This window comes from Oryzias melastigma, linkage group LG3, assembly GCF_002922805.2.
Source record: "Oryzias melastigma strain HK-1 linkage group LG3, ASM292280v2, whole genome shotgun sequence".
NCBI classification, from domain to species: domain Eukaryota; kingdom Metazoa; phylum Chordata; class Actinopteri; order Beloniformes; family Adrianichthyidae; genus Oryzias; species Oryzias melastigma.
Window position 1 is genome coordinate 3,765,918 of NC_050514.1, and position 16,323 is coordinate 3,782,240.

The 16,323-nt window shown below is 41.4% G+C and overlaps 1 protein-coding gene across 1 annotated transcript in view; it reads left to right on the forward strand.

Annotated features, from left to right (window-relative positions):
* Positions 1 to 10,412, forward strand: part of LOC112140076 (USP6 N-terminal-like protein) — a 25,937-nt gene extending 15,525 nt beyond the window's left edge. Inside the window, exons 3-14 of the mRNA XM_024262991.2 lie at positions 1,007 to 1,092; positions 1,178 to 1,217; positions 1,291 to 1,371; positions 4,093 to 4,200; positions 5,533 to 5,642; positions 6,186 to 6,234; positions 7,464 to 7,584; positions 7,678 to 7,772; positions 7,858 to 7,923; positions 8,672 to 8,771; positions 8,853 to 9,005; positions 9,080 to 10,412. Of these exons, the coding sequence (XP_024118759.1) occupies positions 1,007 to 1,092; positions 1,178 to 1,217; positions 1,291 to 1,371; positions 4,093 to 4,200; positions 5,533 to 5,642; positions 6,186 to 6,234; positions 7,464 to 7,584; positions 7,678 to 7,772; positions 7,858 to 7,923; positions 8,672 to 8,771; positions 8,853 to 9,005; positions 9,080 to 9,600 (1,530 nt within the window). The 3' untranslated portion in view covers positions 9,601 to 10,412. The remainder of the gene's footprint in view (positions 1 to 1,006; positions 1,093 to 1,177; positions 1,218 to 1,290; positions 1,372 to 4,092; positions 4,201 to 5,532; positions 5,643 to 6,185; positions 6,235 to 7,463; positions 7,585 to 7,677; positions 7,773 to 7,857; positions 7,924 to 8,671; positions 8,772 to 8,852; positions 9,006 to 9,079) is intronic.
* Positions 10,413 to 16,323: the final 5,911 nt, after the last annotated feature.

The following is a 16,323-nucleotide window of genomic DNA, read 5'->3' on the forward strand; positions in this document are numbered from 1 at the left end:
ATGATGGTTAAGATCTGTGTTTTACATCCAGTCGACACGCGACCCAATTAGTCGACTAATCGAAAAAATGAATTAGTGGAATATTAAGATAATCGTTTTTGGCAGCCCTTTTATAAATAAACTTCACATTTTCATATTTCAGCTCTTTCAGGAGTCAGAAGGGAAACGGTCATGAAGCTGCGCCGTCATCCATGACCGTTATCACGGTAGATTGATTGAAGTTGCACTAAAGTTGCAGTGAAAATATAAAGTTCCAGAGTGCGCAACAAATCTTGGGGTTTGCTTGGATTTGCGTTTATAGTTGCGATCGCAATCCTGGGAGTGGAGGGTCTGTATAATAAGACAAAAGAATTTAGTGAACAAAATAAATACATAAATAAGGGGAAAAAATGAGAATTGTTATGCATGTACAAAATGAAATTGATGGATTAACATAAAAATGGAAGAATCTGCAAAAGTACATTTCTTTTTTTTCCTGGTAACTGAGGTTTTTGTTGACCACGCCTACATTCACAATATGGTCATATTATGTCTCATCACTTCGCTCAGCTCGAGCCAACAATTCATGTTTTAAATTTCCACAATGTTCCAGTAAAAATGTGCAATCAACAGAGGAACACCACTTTTGAGAGCTCGCCACATTGATGTATTTTAGAATCTATAGCTACAAATTCCAGCTTTGTTTCCCAAGTAGCTTCCCAGTGATGCTCCAGGAGTTAGGAAGTGATGGATAACAATTCCTCAGAGAAATTTAAGTCTAGCTGGTGCTATCAATATATATAATATAAAAGCTATATCCCTCACGGGGTCACAGGATTGCCAGAGCCGACCCCAGCTACTGTTGGGCAAAGGCAGGATCCACCCTGTGCAGGTCACCAGTCTGTTGCAGGGCCATTCACTCACACATGCACACCTAGGGGCACTTTGGAGTAACCCATTAACCTATGCATCATGCACTGGGAGAACACAGACAGAACTAGAGTTTCCATGTTTTGTGCCCCTGCAGGGCCGACAGGGCGGCGTGGAGATCAACCCCTGGGAGGATGCTGACTTCAGCCTGTATAAAGCCATTGACCGCTTCGGCTTCATGCAGTGAGTCATCCATGTATCTCTGCAGAGTCCTGCTTTTTGACGGCAGCATTTGCTGATCAACTTGTGGTTTGTTTTTCCTTTCCAGTGCCAAAGAGCTGCCGGCTCCAGCAGCACATGAGGAGAAGGTGAGGAGGGAGATCTGGCAGGTGGACTGTCAGCTGCCACCTTTTTCATGATCAGCCGTATTCCTCTCTGCAGGTGAAGCAGCTGGAGGTGGAGAGAGCTGAGAAGTGGCTGAAGATGGTGAGGAAATGGGACAAATACAAGAACAGTAAAAAGGTGAGGAGAAGCCCAGATGTGTGGAGTCATTCATGCTTTCTAAAGAAGTTAGAAAGCCACAGCGGTGTCTCCTCGATTTGGTTGCATGAAATCACACCCCTGCTGGACCTACGTTCCACACCTGATGCTCAAATTGCTCCAAGGGAGCTCGCATTGGTTGTGTATAATGACTTAACATTGTAACCAGGCACCGCTGCCACGCAAATTGTGTTCAACATGAACCCAGCTTGAGTCCTCTCATTCATGGAAACTGTGGAGGCAAAGAACATAAACAAGTTCAACCGTATCGTCCTGACCAGTACGTCTTCCTTTAAAACAGGGCTCCCCAAACTTTTTCTTGTGAAGGCCACATAGTGGTTTTCTTCTCTAATGTGGGGCTGGGGTCAGTTTGTAGGCTAACAAAAGAGTGTACAAATCGCACAATGCGTCTATATTCAAACAATGAAAAATTTAAAGAAAGCCAGATATAACCGGATAGGACACGTGTCAAAGTCAAGGCCCGAGGGCCACATCTGGCCCTCTGGGTAATTCTATCCGGCCCTCCAGATCCTTTTATTTTATTGTAATTAATGGCCCGATGTTATCTTGTATAATTTTGACTAAATCTGTTTTTATGGTGAGTAAAATATTGAAAGTTATTTAAGGTTTAAGTTGATTTATTCTTGAATAATATTCCTGCCTTTTTATTATTCATTATTATATTAAAAAAATACAGTGAACTTTTTGGACTATTTTGGTATTTACCAAGATTTTTTGGTTATTTTTAGTTTGATTATGCACATTTGATAACAGGACATTTCTTCTGGAGCTGTGAAGAAATGTTTTAAGTTATATCCAATTAACAATAGTTCTGTATGTCTTCTAAAATGTCATTGGAAGTTACATAGAGTTTGCATGTTTCACACCAACAATCTTGCAGCATTCTGTCGTTAATTCCTACAGGCACATATGCAAGTGGCCGTAGGTTTGGCTGCGGAAAAGGAAGGCATCCTTTGAAGGTTGACAGGTTGAAATTGACCACAGTTTGAAATGTGTAATTACAAGAGTTTGGGCGGGATTACCAAGAGTTAATTGATTTTAAATCAGAGTGTGAAATGGTAGTTTTAGTCAGCTTAATTGCCTGTCTTAGAATGATGCACTCCAGATGAAAGTTCACTGACCAAAAGGTCAACAGGTTGGTATGCCGTTACGCTGCTGCAGTAGGGATGTCCCGACCCGATTCTGAGCCATTTTATTTTGAGTATCTGGCAATGTAGAGTCCTGGTCCGATACTTTTGTAACACATTTAAAGATGAAAAAAATAATAATAATAAACAGATTTGTCCATCCATCCATCCATCCATCCATCCATCTTCCTCCGCTTCATCCGGGACCGGGTCGTCTGTGAAGTAGTTTTAACAAACATGTAAAAATAGTGTTACTATTACCTGAAAAAGAACTATTATCTTAATAAATTTTTTTGATAATGAGTCATGTGAGAAAATTTAGTAACAAAATCCTGTTTTTATCATGTCTGTGTGTCATTTTTTCTTCTGAAAGAGAACAAATGTAATAAGAAATCATTTTGTTTTTACATTTCCGATTGTTTCTCCTTTTAAATCAATCAAAGTGTCTTGGACAGACTCTGTTTGAATGAATGATCTTCTTTCCATCAACAGCTCTGCTGCACATGCACTAAACCCTCATCTGTTCCTAGTGTCTAGTTCAGGTTCTGGAGAAGAGAAGATGGTATCTTCACATTGACTGCAGTCAAATGAGCCGCCGTTCACATTTCTGTGGTCAAATCAGCATCACTGGATTTTTGGTGTGAGTTTCATCCAATACTTACGGTAGCAGGACTGAGAACGCTGGAAAATCTCCACCAGACTCCACGGAGCTTCTTGATGTGACCACGGAAATGTGAACGGCGGCTCATTTGACCGCAGTTGGAAAGGATTGTAAATCAATGAAAGAGCATTTTGATGTTAGCTTTGATTATTTTATCAAGAACTCTGAGAAACCAATGATTGAATGTATTGATCACAGTCAATAAACATTGGAGAATTAGCTAAAAGAGTCTTTGGTGAACTGGAAGGAGAAAGAATCAGGATTTTGGAGGAAGTTCTGTCCATGAAGATCTTCACTTCCTCGTCCAGCTGACATCCGGATCAGAACCATACGGCTGGACATTACCCAGATTGATGTTTTTGGTTTTACAGTAGTTAATTATTCTCAACTTTTATTTCTCTGTCAAAAAGGCACATCAATGAACAGCTTGGGTCTTAAGTGGTTCAATCACAGAGCTGCTGTGTAGCCGTCTGAGTCAGCAGCACAGAGAGAGCTTAACACTGAGAAGAAAAAAACAACTTTTTTCTGTTGAAATACATTTGTAAGTTGTTTTTGCATTAAGACAAACTAATAGAGACGCTTATTGTCAGTTTAAAGCATAGTTAAAAGAGTTATTGAACATCTCCCTAGCTTGACTAAACTGTTATTGTTAACATATCTGATACTGATCAGAAGACAGCATTCAATACCAATCGAGTCAACCACGTTATCGGGCCTGATTTTTTGATCAAGTGATTGGATCGGGATAAATGGATAGCATTGATGCTCGGTGTTACGCCTCAAAGTTCCCTCAGTGAAGGTTGTCTTCCTCTGAGGTTCTTCCGTCATCGATGGTCTTCCAGGCTTGATGATGAAAGCTGTTGCTTCTTCTGTGTTTGCCTGCTCTGCGGTCAGATGGTGACCCGGGTTTACAAAGGCATCCCCCTGCAGCTCCGCGGCCGTGCCTGGGCTCTGATGCTGGATGTGGAGCGGACAAAGAGCGAAAACCAAGGCAAATATGAGGTACGGATGTGGAAGAGGGAAGATCCTCATAGTCTCTGGTTTTCTTGCGAAGCTTTTCATCTTAGAACTTTCTCATTGTGTGATTGCTTAGTCAGCATTCACACTATAGTGATTCTCCTGCTCCTTTCTGTACGTTTTTCGGCATGTATACACTCAATCAGACTTTCGGCAATTTCAGCAATCAGTATCAAAACGTTAAGCTTGTTCAGGACATTACTGCTTGTATTTTTGGTATTCATAAAGTTTTTAAGTTATTGAGCAAAATGCGCCTCAAAAAGTCTTCAAATGTCAAAATTTTAAGTAGATTAGGAACAAATCATTTAAACATATTCATGGGCTATGTTATACATTATATATATTGTATGTTATATATATTAGAGTTTAGTTCCTATTTTAGCAACAGGCTAACATTTTTGACTAATTTAGTTTAGAATTTGGAGTTCAGTTGGTATTTAAGCATAGAGTTAGCTTTTTTTGGCTAATTTAGTATCTACTAAGGTTTTTTATTGTAATTTGGAGTTTGGTAAACACTTGTGTAGCACTTTCTACCCTCCTTCGAAGGCCCAAAGCCCTTCTCAGTCACAGACCCATTCACACACTTCGATACATGGGCAAGGTGGGAATCGAACCCACAACCTTCCAATCAGGAGTCGACCACCCTACCTCTGCGCCACAGTTTAGCTAATATTTTAGCAACATGCTAACGTTTTTTTGCTAATTTGTTATCTACTGGGGTTTTTATAGGCTAGTTTAGAGTTTAGTTTCTATTTTAGCAGCAGGCTAAGGTTTTTGACAAATTTAGATTACGGAGGAATTTCAGACTATTTTGAAGTTTAGCTAGTATTTAAGCAACGAGCTAACTTTTTTTTGCTAATTTGGCATCTACTAAGGTTTATGGGCAAATTATGAGTTCAGCTCATATTTAGGCAACACTAAATATTTTTGTAAAATTGGCATGTTTTGGTGTTATATAAGTAATTTTACTACAATTTCTTTCATAAATTTAGGTCATCTTTAGCGCTCTTTCATAGTTCTCTAATGAAATTTCCAGTCTTTAAGCAAGTCTCCCTCTAGTTTTCTACTTGTGGACATTCTTCACTCTTTCTGCCATTTTGTCCCCTCTGGTCTCCAAACCTTCTGGGGATTCCTGCTTCCACTCTTGGTTTTACGTACATGTCGTCTAAAATATGATTCTCTTGAACCTCATTAAAATGAAAACAACTTTTGGAACTGTAGAAGTCCCTCAGCTGGGAAGCTCATGTAAACGTTTCAGAATTCTGCTGACTCCATCAGTCACTTCCTCCTCCATGACTTTTTATCTTTTCCCGACAGAGAATGAAGGAACAGGCTCGGCTCTACTCACAGGAAATCAAGCAGATTGACTTGGACATCAACAGAACCTTTCGGAACCACATCATGTTCATGGATCGGTTTGGAGTCAAGTACGTTTCAGATCTTTTTCTTCATCCGTACTGATGCTGTCTGGAGAAAAATGTGGATGATGAGATTTTGTGTCTTCATTTCAAACTCAAGATAGGTTTGGGGTATTGTGAAAATCTCAGTGGATTTGGTTTACAGTGTTTGTTTCACTTCACACTTTGGTGGTCGGGAGATAGTTGTATTGTGGTGACAGACACAACTCATTTAGTGTTCTCCACATAATAGTCTCACTGTGTAAAGTGTGTCTTTCGTAGAGACAAAAGCACTCATGGAAATAATAAAATACCTAACCTGTTGTGTGTAGTGTACTAGATTTAAGAGTTGTAATAATTTTAGGGAAATTGTAGAAATATTTAAACTCAGCCTTAGAACCTGAAGAAAAGAACTCCTTATTTAAAGTTTAAATGATTTCTGTTTGGACAGATGCCCAACACGTTTCATAAAGAGATAAAAAATTGGAAGTTAGCTTCTCTCATGCAGTGATTTTCTCAGTGATATTAAATGCATTAACAAAGATCTCCTCCTGCTCTCGTCCTCCTCCTCAGGCAGCAGTCTCTGTTCCACGTCCTCTCTGCATATTCAGTCTACAACACGGTAAGAGGCTTCCTCCTCTTCCTCATCCTAGCTTTTTTTTTAGCTAATTTGTGCAAAATCTACTCAGGTCTTTTATGCTAATTTGGAGTTTAGCTAATATTTTAACAACATGCTGACATTTTTTGGCTAATTTGTTGTCTACAGTGGTTTCGATAGGCTAATTTAGAGTTTAGTTCCTATTTTAGCAACAGACACAGTTCAGCTGATCCTGACCTTCAGAGATGCTCCAGTCTGCTCTGCTGTCAGCGTTCAAATCTTCTCTCATGAGGAGTTCAGTCATGGAGGGGGCGGAGTCTTCATGCTTCTACTAAGGTTTTTCATGCTAATTTTGAGTATAGCTAACATTTTCTCAACATGCTAGCTTTTTTGGGGGGGCTAATTTGTTATCTACTGAGGTTTTTTTATGCTAATTTGGAGTTTAACTAATATTTTAGCAACATGCTGACAGTTTTTGGCTAATTTGTTATCTGCGGAGGTTTTTATAGGCTAGTTTAGAGTTTAGTTTCTATTTTAGCAACATTCTAAGGTTTTTGAGAAATGTAGTTTGCTGAGGAAGTTTAGATTATTTTGGAGTTTAGCTAGTATCAATGATGAGTTCAGTCATGGAGGAGGTGGGCTCTTCATGCTGGGAAGAAAAGCATTTTAGGGCCACTTTTGATAAATGCAGTTGATATTTTCTGGAATCCGCATGACCTTTCACCTCGAGGGCATGTAGAAGGGAGTCAAGGGGAGGAGTTTGGCAGCAGATGGAGCAAGAATGGAGGAGGGGGGGGTGATGTCAGGTAAAGAAAAGTGCCTAAAAAACACACACTTCCCTGCACGAGTGTGCACGTCTGAAACCCTCCCACCCCCTCCCACGGTCCCCATTGATTTATTAAAGTCTCTGTGAAGTTCCTGTTAAACAGAACTGATGAACTAACATGTAGAGCAGCTTAATCTGTCCAGACGATGAAGTAAGGTCAGAAGGAGAAGTTCTCCCCGTGGAGGACCACTCAGGAGCTGCAGAAAGACGTTCATAGATTTGACTGACAGACCAGTTGTACAAGTCCAACAACAGCTAAATGAAGGGAAATTCTGTTTATGCTGAGAGTAAACACAACCATCGTTCATGCTTGGGGTGGGGGGGTCTGCGTTCTGCAGCTGAAACTTGTGAGGAGGGGGACATAGGATGAAAGATGCCCCATAGCTTCCTTTAGGAGGGACACTCAACATCTTTTTGCATGTCTCAGGAGGTGAGTTACTGCCAGGGCATGAGTCAGATCGCCGCCCTGCTGCTCATGTTCCTGAACGAGGAGGATGCCTTCTGGGCCCTGTCGCAGCTGCTGACCGACCACAAACACGCCATGCACGGTGAGAGCGTTTCAGGGAATGCAGCTGCGGTGGCTCCACCTCTGCAGGAATAATTAAACACTTCCCGTTTGCTCCCTTCCCTCCTTTCTGAAGGTTTTTTTGTTCCCGGTTTTCCCAAACTCCAGCGATTCCAGGCGCATCATGACCAGATCCTTTCCAAACTCCTGCCCAAGCTGAAGAAGCATCTGGTGAGATCGAGTTACATAACTGTGGCATGAGAGAGAGACTGTGCATGGTTTGTGTGTTTGCTGATGCTGGTCTTTTCCTCTGCAGGACAGAGAGCACATGTCAGCCGGGATTTACAGCACCAAGTGGTTCCTGCAGTGCTTCATTGACAGGGTGAGGAGGGTGTCTGGAGAGTGTTAGTCGGTGGATGGAGCGTGTGCGGAGAGTGACTGTAGGTAGAGAGCGATGGTGGTGAGGAGTGTTGGTAGGTGGGTAGAGGGTGTATGGAGAGTGTCGGTGTGTTGGTGGGTGGAGAGTGTGAGGAGGGTAGACATTTTTAACATTTAAAATAAGTTAGTCTTTTCTCAAAAATGAGAACCTCTAACTCGTTTTCTCAGACTGAGATTGTTGTTACTAAACTTTTTAAGAATCATTTTTGTGAAGCAAAAAAAACTAATTTCAGACAACAGCATTTTTAGCTTTAAGGTTTTACAGTCCATTAAGTCTAGAAATGAGTCAGTCAAACTGAGCTCCAGTGTAAATCTTCAGCTGAAGAGCGCCACCTACAGTAGCTTTGATCTCCTTGGAGCCCACTGCTGGGAATAAAGCAAAAACAGTTCATTTAGCAGAATGTGTGGTGAAATCGGAGCTGTGTGTTTGGAAGCTGTCAGGTCTGCCCCCCCCCCCCGAACAGGCTTGTGGTGGCGGTCTGGCAGCATCAGTCTGCTGTCAGCACTTCCTGGGAAAGCCCGCTGAGCTGTGGGAACGGAGAACTTCACCCCTTCGTGCTGCTGCATGTTCTCAGCACATGTTCACTGGTTCCACGGACAGATTTGAACCAGATCTGGGATCTCTTTTCCTAAAAACGCCTTCTCCTTGAGGAATGAAATGTTTGACCTCTGCTGTATCTGGTGTTGCACAGACGCCGTTCCCGCTGACGCTGCGCTTGTGGGACATCTTCATCCTGGAGGGGGAACGGCTTCTCACTGCCATGTCCTACACCATTCTGAAGACACATAAGCGTAAGACGTTCCCCTCTGTCCCCACAGTGCCCACAGTTTACAGGAGGTGGCTGAAGGCCATGTGTGTGTTTGTGTCTGCAGAGCATCTCCTGAAAATGTCCCTGGAGGAGCTGAGGGACTTCCTTCAGGAGCGGATCTCTCGCACTTTGCTCCTCAGTGATGATGTTATGGTAGAACAGCTGCAGGCCTCCATGACGGAGCTGAGAAAGATGAAGCTGGACCTCCCTCCCCCAGGTGCATAGCTGAGGTCTGAATGTTCTCGAGGGCTTACAGAACTCCTGCATCTTCTCTTTCTGGCTCCGTTTTAGGCAAGCTGGAGGAACTACCTCAAAAACCGCTGGGTCAGGAGCCCCCCCTGCTGCGGAGTCCAGTCCAATCCTCCAGGGGGAGGCCGTCCTCAGCCAGTGCCCCCCCCAGAGTTGGCCTGAGCCTTCACATCATCTCCCACTCCACAGACTCTATTTCCTCGGACCAGAGTCCTTCCAAGGACCCCAAAGACCTGGACGCCGTGGAGGAGCCGCTGCCCTCCCCAGATCCAGTCATCATCCACAGCCAGGTCCCACTAACTCCTGACGGGTCCCCAATGACGGGCCCCCCGCCTTACTGGCCCCCAGGGAGTCCAGAAGCACCCCCATCAGGTCATCCAGCATCACTGCCGGAGGATCCAGACAGAACTGGGTCCTGCACAGTCCCACGCTCTGCTTCTGCCCCGCCAGCTCAGCTGGTGTCAGGGAGTTTGGACTCGGCTCCACCGGAGTGCCCGGGGGCAGCAGAGCAGCAGGTTCTGGTCTCAGAAGTTCTGCAGAACAGGACTGCAGATCACCTTTGAATTGAAAGGTGTTACAGCAGCGATCACGTCAAGTCAAACCCGTTTTCATGAGTTTTCAATCGTTTAGGGAACCTCTGCTCTGGTTTCCCCACTGATTGTATATGAGAACTGGACCGAGTGAGTGTGACGTTACTTTAGGCTCCAACCACGTGAAGTCAATTCAGTTGCCATTATTTTGTGATACGGACACCGCCCTGCTTGAGCCAGACGATGTCAGTAAGCAGTGATTGGTCCAAGTCAATCTGAGTCTAGGTCTCTATGGCAACCACTCTGGCCATTCAGGAGAGAGCTTGTAGGAAGGCCACACCCCTACCCCTTGAAATAGGCCAACAATATGTCAACCACACATTTCAATGTTGGACGTGGGGTCTGATGGGCTCCACCTACTTTCACGGAGGCATTTGATTGGTCAGTTTAAAGCGTGAATAACATGAACTATAGAAAAAATATCATGATAATTCTGACTAATAGAAAGACTGAGCTACAGCTGTTTATTTCTCTGTAGAAGTCTGGGATTCGGGTTTCTTGGAGCCAGCAGGTACTTCCGGTATGGAATGTGAGGAGGAGGAGTCACTCAATCCAGCTGTCAAATATAGTCACTGGTTTCCCCCACACCTTCAAATCAAATAACTGTAACAAAAGCTCTCTATGGAGCAGATCGACAGCTATGGCTCTCATTTGGAAGTCTGCTGATAGTCTAATCCAGGGGTGTCGAACTCAATCTCACAGGGAGCCAAAATCCAAAACACACCTTAGGCCGAACAGGATAAACATTTATTGAACACTCTAAAACTAGATTTGTAAAACTTTAAAACCGTAACTTTTTAACATAGTTAAGAACTAGATATAGCATTACCTGTGATAATGCTAGTGTGAATGCTGTAAACTGAATTTGGCCGCTGAAGATGCTGAAATTGATAGCTGAAATCACTGAAGCCAATAGCTAAAAATGCTGAAGTTGATAGCCACTAAAATATTAGCTAAATGCCTAATTAGACTAAAAAACTAAAGAAAAAAAACTTAGGTTAACTGAAACTGCTATCATGTAGCTGATAAAATAGTTAAAACTTCAAAACAGCCTAAAAATGAGAAAAGAAGCCTAAATTGGCCTAAACAGCTAGCATGTAGCTAAACTCACAAATAGCCTCAAAATTATAAGTAAAATAGTCCAAAAAGCTTGCATGAAGCCAATTTTTTAAAACTTAAAAGCCACAACTTTTTAACATAATTACAAATAATAAAACGGCAGGAATATTATTCCAGAATAAATCAACTTAAACCTTAAATAACTTTTACTCTCCACACAAATATTTTTTGTCAAATTTATACTAGTTAGAAATAAGCGCAAGGTAACATCGGGCCCTTAATAATGATGATATAAAATGATCTGGAGGGCCGTGTCCGGCCCCTGGGCCTCGACTTTGACACGTGGTCTAATCCCTGGAGGCGTCTGACAGTACAGTGACCTGCTGGTAGTTCTGTTGCTAGAGCTCTGCTTTGTTCTGGTACAGCCTTCCCTGTAATCCTCGGTGGTCTTTCACCTCTCAGCAGCTTCTTTCACTCCTTCTCGTTTGTCCTGAAGCCCCCCCGAAGGATCAGCTCCGGATTTATTCATTCCACTGTTCTGGTTTCATCCTGTGATTCAGGTCTGACACTTCTTCAGTCCTTTTGGACGCTGTTACGTTGGTTGAGAAGAAAAACACTGAATCAGGAGGAAAGGAACGCCTCCCATTTTCTGCCTGTGGAGTCAGAGACCATTCTTGACCAGAGCAGCAGAGCAGAGTTGATCATCTGAGATGAATCTGTGCCAAAACTTGCAGTTTCCATGTGGATCCATGCACAAGTGGGATCCAGTGGATCTATGACATGTCTGCTCTCAAGGAGGATTTATTTAACCTGCACAGGTGAACTGCCACATCCTTCTTCAGCTTTGTGTTTCGGACCACACGTTCCTGCAGACTGCCAAGCCTCCACACTTCACAGCAGGTTTCTCTGTGAGGGAGCTTCAGATCGCGAGGAACCGGTTGGTTTGGTACCCAAGTCTAGATGCCTTCTCTCAGTTTAACGTCAAGCTGGTGCTTGTTCCTTTAAAAGATGGACCGTTTTCCATCTGGGATGAAAGTGTGCGAGTGTGTGGAGCTTGAATGTAGAATCTCTTCAGGTCCGACCTCGGACGTAGTCAAGCACCAACAGGTGGAAGTTAGATTTAGAAGTAGATTTGAGGAAAGTTATAGAAATGTTTTAAATAAGGAGAAGTCTGCCAGTATGTTCCTATTTAAAGCCATTTTCTGAATTATCTGAAATGAAAAAAAAAAAACGTGTTTAAGTGCTTTGGATTGTGTAAGAGTTTGAATAAAAGCTTTTGATAAAAAGAGTCCCTTTTTTGTTTAATGAAAACAAAATCTGAGACAATTTTCCACTCAATGCATCCATACACGAGGTGTTACACACTGTTGTCCAGGGGATGGGCAAAGAAAAAAAATTGGGATCAAAAATAACGTTCATTACGGGAGCATCTGAAATTCAGGGAGAACCAGTCCTAACAAGTCTATTGAGGTGTACTTCTAGTATACTTAGTCTATACTGAAGATTCTTTGTTTGTGTAAGGCACACGTGTCAAAGTCAAGGCTGGAATCTGGCCCTCCAGATAATTTTATTTTATTGTTATTTATGCCCCAGTATTATCTTACGCTTATTTTTCAACCCGTTTGCTGCAGTTTGACATGTTATCCAGCAGAGGGCAGCACCAGCAAACACCTTAAAGCAAATGAAACCCATCCAAGACAGTCTGTGAGGAAGTGTGAGGGAGAACCTGGAGGTTCTGCTGGGTTTGGATCAGAGAAAAAGAGCAGAACGTTCTAGAAGATTTAAAGAAGCGCCACTTTCAAAGAAAAGGAGCAGTAAATCTTCAACTCTGATCGATCCTGGAGTCTAGAGTGTCATGATCCAAATATACATTTGTTACAATGAAACCTTCATTATAGACTCCATAATGTTGGAAGACAAACTCTGATTGGGTCTAGGTCAATTCCTGTTCAAAATACAAGACTCAGAAAAGCGCAATTACTCAATTAGGAAGTAAAAAATATCCTTTTGGATCTTTGATTCTGTATTTTTTGTTGAAATACAATTTTCTCATCTCTTTCTAATCATTTACCACATGCTGGAATATGAATCAACCATCTTCTTAGCAGGGAAAAGCTCCGCTAACGCTAGGATTGTTCAAATTAGACGAGCCGAACCAGAACCTGTGGATGAGGCTCTGCCCCCTTTCTGCTGGTTCGGCTCCGTAAAGCCTCTTTCAGAAGGAGCGTTACAGAGATGACAGGCAGATAGAATGTGGTAAAATAAATGAAATACATGCAGCAGACTTACACATGCTCAGTGATAACGGTCCGCATAAAACATGACATTGCCATGGAAACTAATGTGATGTTTTTTGTTGACAGAAAGTTTTGCTGATCTAGGACCACACTGTGACGTCATTGACATAATCAGAGAAAGTCACACATATAACCCACGTCTTAAACCTAACAGGCCCCTAGAAGAATCCCTCTGAGCGATACGTCCAGCAGGTTTTCTGTGGAGATCCAAGCCCTCTCGTATACTCTCTTTCGCTACAGCCCCTCACAACCCCAAGCTAACATTACAGTGCAACAAAAACAGTGAGCAAACAAAGACGTTCATGGATCTATTTGTCTACAAGTTGGTGGATCAAAATGGGTCAGAGCAGGAAGACTTAGTCCCATTTCACTTGCTGTCCCAAATTTAAACTTTTTCAAACTACACATTTTTATTCATTTTATATCTTATATAAATGTAGTAGTTTATCATTGGTGTTGAACTCTGTTATAAATAAAGGGCTTTATGTTTACCAGTTTGTAACTTAATAATTTTCAAGTCTTAATGCCAATATTGACAGCAAATAAAAAAGAACGTAACCATGTAAAAGTGCTGTGTTCAATGCAATGCTCAATGCAATGAAGGTCGGTGCACCGAACTTTTGTGCTGGTACACCTAAGAAAAAAGTTAGGTGCACCGGTGCAACCAGCACAAAATGTTAGTCTAGAGCTCTGCTCTTCATCTCCACCTGGTTTCTGCTCCTGAATGTTCTCTCTTTCCTGTTCAGAACTGCCTTAACCTTCTTGGTGACTCGAGGTTCTTTGCTAGGAAAGCAACTAACAGGTGTGACACAAACACGCTGTCCATGCAACAGCTGAAATAGTTTGTCAATCAAGCCACTGCCCCCTCAATACTCACACTATGCAACCTCATTTGTAAATTCCAGTCTGTGGATTGGAGGGGAGAAACAACAGAAAGAAAAATTGTTCAAATTTTCTGCAGCAATGTGGGGTTTCTATCAGACACGGTTATGAGCAAAAGCAAGAGGGAGCTACGTTCAAAAAAAACTAGAGAATGTGGCCACCCAGAAAAAATATGGCACTCGAAAATTAATAGGCAGAAGTCCCTGCCTCTGCTGAAGTCGACCGCAAAAAAACATAATGTGCACCCACAATCATTGGTCGGAAGTCCTTATTTTGACCTTTTTTCCCTTTGACATACCGTAACTCAGGGGTCACCAACGTGGTGCCCACGGGCACCAGGTAGCCCTCAAGGACCACACAAGATGCCCTCAAGTCTTTTCCAAAAATAGCACAACTCTCTTGTGAGCTGCATCTAAAGTTACATTTTATTCTATTGCAATTTTTTTAAATTACACTTGCATTTACATAGATTTAAAAATGAAAACGTCTTAAAAATATGTTCATGATTCATGAACTTTAGATAAGTTTAAGTGACCTCTGACCTACTCCAGTTAATTTTGTGAAAAATGCTGCAGATTTGGTCATTAGTTCAAAATGTGACAAGATTTGTCTAAAAAATGTGTAAGTTTATTTTTCTTAAACATTAAATTATTAAGTAACATGGTACAACATAGTGAAAATTGGACATTTTTCCCATTAAATGTTTGTTTCCCAGCTTGTTGTCATTCAATTTGAGGAAATTTCTGCAAAATGTCCCTTTGAAATGCAGATGCAGTGAGGTAAGAGTTCCTCAGGGCTCCACTCTGGGACCTCCTCGTTTTTAAATACTTCTTCAACTGTTTCCTTAATCTGCCTGTTGAGAAATGCTGCAGGACATTTGTCAGAACCAGAGCCCCGCGTCTAAAGCAACAAACACCTCTTTGAGCTTGAACTTGTCTTTGTCATGATCAAAAGACAGGAGATGTTGATGAGTTGGACAGTGAGGTGTTTATTAAAGCTCCAGGTCAAAGTTCAGGTAGGTTGGGGGAGGAAACGGTCCAGCAGAACGGAGATCAGGCAGGCAGGGATGGATCCAGGTGAAAACAAACTAACAGAGAAAAAAGATTTGAATTAGACACTAAACAAAAGGGGCCAGGAGGCAGGCTCAAACGTGGGCTCAATACCACTTGAGGTAAGCAGACGAACTGGCAGGGAGAAGCTGGATAAACCAGTCCTAAATACTGTTGAGGTGATGAGTCGCAGGTGTGCCAGGATTCCCTGCTGCATCCTGGACACCTGTGGAGGAGAGAGAGAAAAAGGGCGACCGGAAACCAAGGAAAAAACTGGACCAGGAGAGGGCGGCAGAGGAGCAGGAACTGTCAAGACCTGACAGTCTTTGTGGCATTTTTCCAACGATGGAGAACGTTTATACAGAAATATTAGGTTAAAACGGCAATCTCTGAGTATTTTTTATACAAATTGTTGTGAATCAGGAGCAGAGAAAAAAAGGGTGTTGGATAAAGATTGTATTTGTAACACAGCTGGGAGGGGCCTCAAGCTACCGGCTCCGCCCAATTCTGATGAATCCACTTACAGACAAATAGATCCATGAACGTCTTATATTAGTAGTCAGGTATGAAATTATTCAGGAAGTAAATGATTGATTTTTGTGAATAAGGTTGTAAAATTTAGAGAAAAACAGAGTTGTAGAATGATGAACAAAAAGTCTTAAAATTATAAGAACAAAGTAAATTAAAGTTAAAATACATCTTGAGAAGTCATAAACATTATTTTCAAAATGCCTTAAATTATAAGAAAAAATTAAAAAATGTATACGAACATAGTTAAAATACATTTCGAGAAGTTATAAAATTATAAGGACAATCTTCAAATTATGAGGAACGTTTTGAAATTATATGAAAAAGAAATAACAATGGACAAAAATAAAGTAAAAATAAATTACGAGAAGTTACTAAATTACAAGAAAAGTGTTGCAAATTATTTTTAAAAGTTGTAAAATTATGGGAAAAAAGTTGTAAACCAATGAGAGAGAAATTGTAAAATTATGAGAAAAAAACATTATAAAAAAGTAAATAAAGATAATAAGGATACAAGAATAGGGTAAAAAAATGGTGCCGTCATCATTAAAAAAAAAAACCCTTAAACAATTGTTCGCAGATAAAATTGCACATTTTTTATTTAAAAAGTTAAGATTTTATGAGGAAAAAGTCTTGCTTTAAAAAAAAAATAAAGTAGTATTGAATGAAAATAAAGTAAAATTCTAATAAGTAAAGCAGATTCCGAGACGTTCCTGACTACTGTGACGTCTGTCTGATTTCTCTGAATTGTCAGCAGCATAAATCATATCAATAATGTTTGATTGTGTGGTGGACCAAGCAGCCAAAAAGTAGGACAGAATGCAAAATGTATCAATAAAGTTGAAAATGTTCTTTTCTTTTCAAAGAATGATTTAAATAAC